At 66.9% G+C, this 4,725-nt stretch overlaps 1 protein-coding gene across 1 annotated transcript; it reads left to right on the top strand.

Moving 5' to 3' along the window:
* Positions 1–2,301: 2,301 nt before the first annotated feature.
* Positions 2,302–4,508, top strand: MNEG_9388 (hypothetical protein; the record flags this gene model as incomplete). Its single annotated transcript, XM_014042138.1, has 4 exons — positions 2,302–3,231; positions 3,460–3,999; positions 4,230–4,355; positions 4,425–4,508. 4 exons carry the CDS (start codon positions 2,302–2,304, stop codon positions 4,506–4,508), a joined length of 1,680 nt encoding a protein of 559 aa, XP_013897592.1.
* Positions 4,509–4,725: the final 217 nt, after the last annotated feature.

Below are 4,725 nucleotides of genomic sequence, written 5' to 3'. Positions count from 1 at the left end.
CCTAAGGACATCCAGCTGGCGCGCCGCATCCGCGGGGAGCGCGCGTAGACACGCACCTTGCGTGTGACATCGTCTCGCGGGCCCCTCGCTTGGCGTCTCACCCCCCAAAACGGTGGCTCTTGCCACCACCAAACCATGACCCTCTATATCTACAACACGGCATGTGCAAGAAGGCGTCAGATGTGCATGCTGCTGCTTGAATGCTGCCCTTGTCATGTGATTATGCTACAGCGGGTCGTGAGCGCACCTTATCGCTGTCAGTAAAACTGCAGGTAAGTTTGCTTTCCCGCCAGTCAGTCAGATCTGCTTTATCATGTGACCCTGGCCCCTTGTGCCTGCCTCCGTCCCATTCTGGCTGCCAAGCTCTGTGTCTGGCAAACAACCCTTGTGTAGAGCTAACCCTTTCCATGTGTGGCCATCAGCTATTCCTGTTGTTGTAGTGGATTAACCTGGCATGCAGTTGCTTGGTTTGCGGCCGTGTTGCCGTACTATGGCCGCCATTTTTCCCGGCATCTACCTTGAGGTTGGGGCCAACCGATTACCGTAGTGGCTTTGGTGTTCTGTGTGTTGGTGGTATTGCAGGGCTGTCCGCAGCGGTCAAACGGCAAGCTCTGCCTGGTGCATCTATGAGCTGTCTGCACTTCATTTGAGCATTTGCAATGCAATGTTTCTATTGTCGTTGCAGTGAGCAGTTGCAGCGAGCACTTGCAATAAAGGAAGATATTCCAGCATATGGAGCTCTGGTAATGTGTCCGCTTCGAGTCGCATCACCACCTGGATTTGCTTCAATACGCACGTTCATGTGCTTAGACTTCCTTTTGTGCTGCACTCATACCCAAAACACCACATAATGCGCCGCCCTCTTGCACCTCTCACCTCAGTGCATCGGCTGCTCGTCTCCATTCTCATCCTGGTGCCACTATGCATACGAACAAACGCCTTGGTCGAACCTGAGGGTCAGCGAATTCACGGGTGCTTGGGTGCCCTGTATCGCTGGTTGGACTCCTCAGGCCCCTCTGTAGGCTGTCGATGGCGTCACTGTGTCACCCGGCAGCCATCCCAGTGATCCCCCTTGTTTGAACCTTGGTGACCGCGGACTGCGGCAAGCAGCTGACGCCTTTTAATTTGAAATGCATGTGTCAACAGCAATCCGCAAAGCTGGGGCTGCCGTGTATTGCACCAGGCCTTTGGTCTGTGGCGATGCTGGGATGCTTTTGCGCCCATCTGGGAGCGCAGTTGCTGCGGCCCTCCCCGTGCTTACCAAGCCACTAGTCCCTGGTGGTATGCAACACCCACTTGTTCCTAGCCCGGGGCAGGGCGGCGCTGAAGCGCACTTGGGAAAGCACGATCGCAGTGGCACCAGAGGGGCACTCGCCGCTGAAGCTGCACCCGCTGCGGCCCCCACGGCCGGCACGACAGCCGGGGCTGCTTCCAACGCCTCTTTCCCAGTGCTACTGCTCCTACGACGCTTCTCTCAGCAGTGTGCCGGTCAGACGCAGGCCCGACACAGAGTCCTGGATGCGCGTTCGGCCCACACGGCCACCACCCAGTGGCGACACCTGCGCAGATTTCAACATGAACTGCTAGCTCGGTTCGGGCTGCCGGAGGCGGCAGCCTCGCGTGGTTGGCATGGCTCGCGTCTGACGCGCTGGGCTGCCAGCAGGCGGCCTTTTGAGCGCCTTGAAGCGCTGTGAAGCTTGAAGGCTGGTGATTCACTCGGCGAACGGGCAGCGGGCGCCTGGCGACTCAGACAGGGCGCCTTGCATCACCTCTCCGTGCCCCTGCCCTTCGGGCGGGAGGCATCGCCCGACCGCGCATGGCCACGGATGTCAGCAATTTGGGGCGTCTGCAGCGGCAGCAGACGCAGACGCTCGGTGCGACTTGCTCACGGGGTCTCCCGTTCGTCGCCTGCCTGTTTGTGGGGGCATAGACGCGTGTTTGAAACCAATACGTGTTTTGATGGCCCTTTTGTGGGTGTGCGGTGCGGGGGCCCGTGGTTGCTCGGACCGCGCTGCGCCGCGCGATGGTTGCTGCCTGTTACCAATGCCAGCCGCTTCCTGACAGACACTTACTGTCCCGGGACCATCCACAGATCCTGTCGGTTGCAGGTTGGCATTGGAGGGCGGTTTGTCAGCCAGTGAGAGCCTGGGAGAGGCCCTGCGGCAGCGCAGTGAGCAGAGCGCCTCGCCGCGCGCTGACGTGCTCTCATGTCTCGGAGCCAATACCAGCGGCAGCGCAGCGTCGCTGTCTACGGATGGCGGCCTGATGGGATATCGCCACAGCCAGCGGCGTGTAGGGGGGATGGTGGGGAGCACCAGCAACGGCGGCAGCGGCAGCGGCGTCAACCGAGTGCCCCTGCCAGAGCAGGAGACGCTCCTGGTGCCGCTCACCGCCGCCCCTCCCATGGCGGCGCGTCCGCCGGGACCATGCGCCTGCAGCGCCGGTGCTGAAGGCGGCACGGCCTCCTCCGCCTGTAGCTGCGGCAACGGCGGCGGCGGCGGCGGCGGCGGCGGCGGCGGGGCAAACCCCGTGACTGCAAGCGGGCGCCGGTGCAGCTACGGGGAGGCTGCGGCCTGCGGCGCCTGCCGTGGTGCAGGCGCCGCCGGCGGGGCCTGCTGCGGTGCGACGCTCCGCGGCGCGACCTCAGCGGCACTCGCCGAGGACGGCTCGTCGTCGCACGGCGCGGCGCTGCAGGGCTCGCCGTCGGACCCGTGCACGTGCCCGCCCTTCGCGGTCAAGGCCACCTGCGGCAAGCGGCCCATCATGGAGGACACTTACGCGCTGTGCCCCAACATCTGCGAGCTGCCCATGCCCCCCATGGCCGTCGATTTTGCCGACAAGCTGCCGCAGCGCATCGCCGTGCAGCTGGCCCACGGCGAGCCCTCAACCGAGGACTGCGACGCCGCGTCGCCGGCCGGCACCTCCGCAGGGCCGGCGCCCGGCGGCCGCGATGGCGGCGGCGGCGGCAGCGGCGGCAGCGGCAGCACGTTTGGGTCGTCCGTGGACGGCGTCTGCGCCCTGGAGAAGCTGCACTTTTTCGGCGTGTACGACGGCCACGGCGGCATCCAGGCGTCGCAGCACTGCGCCGCGCGGCTGCACCACCACCTCAGCGCCGCGCTGCGCGGCATGGCGGCGTCGCTGCTGGCGCAGGCCGTGGTGGGCAGCGTCGAGTCCGCGGCCAGCCTAGAGGCGCTGCCGGAGGGGCCCTGGCAGCAGGCGGTCGTCCCAGAGGTGAGGGGGCAGTCCGATGCACGGGGGCGGCGCGCAGGGCGGTGACTCAGCTCGTCGCTGCACCGCTTGTCGCCAGGCAGCCCTTGCCTGCGGGACGACCGGTGCCTGCAGTCATTCCTAATGATGGTGGATCCCATGCAAGCTCCCATGCAAGGGCGCCATAACACATGCCATGCAATCCGACGAGTGGATGCCCCATCGTCCCGCTTTCCTTCGCCCCCCCCACAGGTCCAGTTCGTGGCTGTGTACCGGGAACAAGCCGACGGGGCGGCCCCCCGAGACGCGCCCGACGGTGCCAACGGGCGCGCCGACTTTGCCGCCGGCGGCGCGGGCGGCGCCGCGCCCGGGCCCGAGGTCGCCTCGGAAGACGAGGAGGCGCTGCGCGCGCTGACCCGCGAGAGCAGCAGCCCCGAGCACAAGAAGGGCGCCGGCGGCTCACCGCGCGCCGCGAACAGCGCCGGCGGCGGCGGCGAGGCGAGCGGCGAGGCAAGCGGCGGCGACGAGGCTGCGAGCGACGGCAGCGAGTGCCCGAGCTCAGGGATGTGCGCGCTGCTCGAGGATGCGCTGCGGGAGGCCTTCCTGAAAACGGATGAGGAGTTCAGCATCGACGGCACCGCGGGCCTCGTGGGCAGCACCGCCGTGTGCGCGCTGGTCGGCACGCACCACGTGTGGATCGCCAACTGCGGCGACTCGCGCGCGGTGCTGTGCCGCGGCGGGCAGGCGGTGCAGGTCACGGACGACCACAAGCCAGAGCGCGCTGACGAGGCGGTGAGTGGGCCGCGGGTTGCGCGGGCTGCGCCAGGGCGGCAGGGCGCTCGCGCCCGCGTGCATGTGCGTGTGCTGTGGGCAGTCGCCTGCGCTGCAACTCCACAGAGCGGCTTGCCGTGGGGACAGCGGGCGGTTGGGGGTTAGGGGTCGGGCTAGCGTTTCGCCCCGCGCACGTGCCTGTCTCTGAACCCAGCTGCTTGCGGATGCACGCGCGCTGCGGACGTTTGCAGGAGCGCGTGGAGAAGGCTGGCGGGCAGGTGCTGTACTGGAACGGCCACCGCGTGATGGGCGTGCTGGCCATGAGCCGCGCCATCGGCGACCACTGCCTCAGGCCCTACGTCATCCCGGAGCCGGAGGTGCGCGCAATGACAGCGCGGCGACCGCCGGTGCTGGCCCTTGGGCCCCTCGCCCGCTCTGCCCCGCAGCGGGGCAGTGCGCTGCCGGGGGGCGGGGCCGGCGGCCGATGCGGCGCCCCCGCTGCCCGCTGGCTGCCTGCTGCCGGCCCTTAACCAGCGGCAGGCCAGCCGCGCTTGCAGGGCTCAGGGGGGCCTCGCCCCAGTCTCTTACTTTAGAGACCACTGATACCCCTCAAGCTTCCCTCAAGCGTTCACTGCCCCAAACTCCGCAATAGCCGACCCACCAACCCCTCCATGCCCTCATCCACCCATCCTCACACCCCCTCGTCCCCTTGTCAGATCACCGTCTTCAAGCGCCACGCGAAAGACG

Source organism: Monoraphidium neglectum (assembly GCF_000611645.1).
Source record: "Monoraphidium neglectum strain SAG 48.87 unplaced genomic scaffold scaffold01918, whole genome shotgun sequence".
Lineage (NCBI taxonomy): Eukaryota > Viridiplantae > Chlorophyta > Chlorophyceae > Sphaeropleales > Selenastraceae > Monoraphidium > Monoraphidium neglectum.
This window is presented reverse-complemented; position numbering and strand designations above follow the sequence as displayed.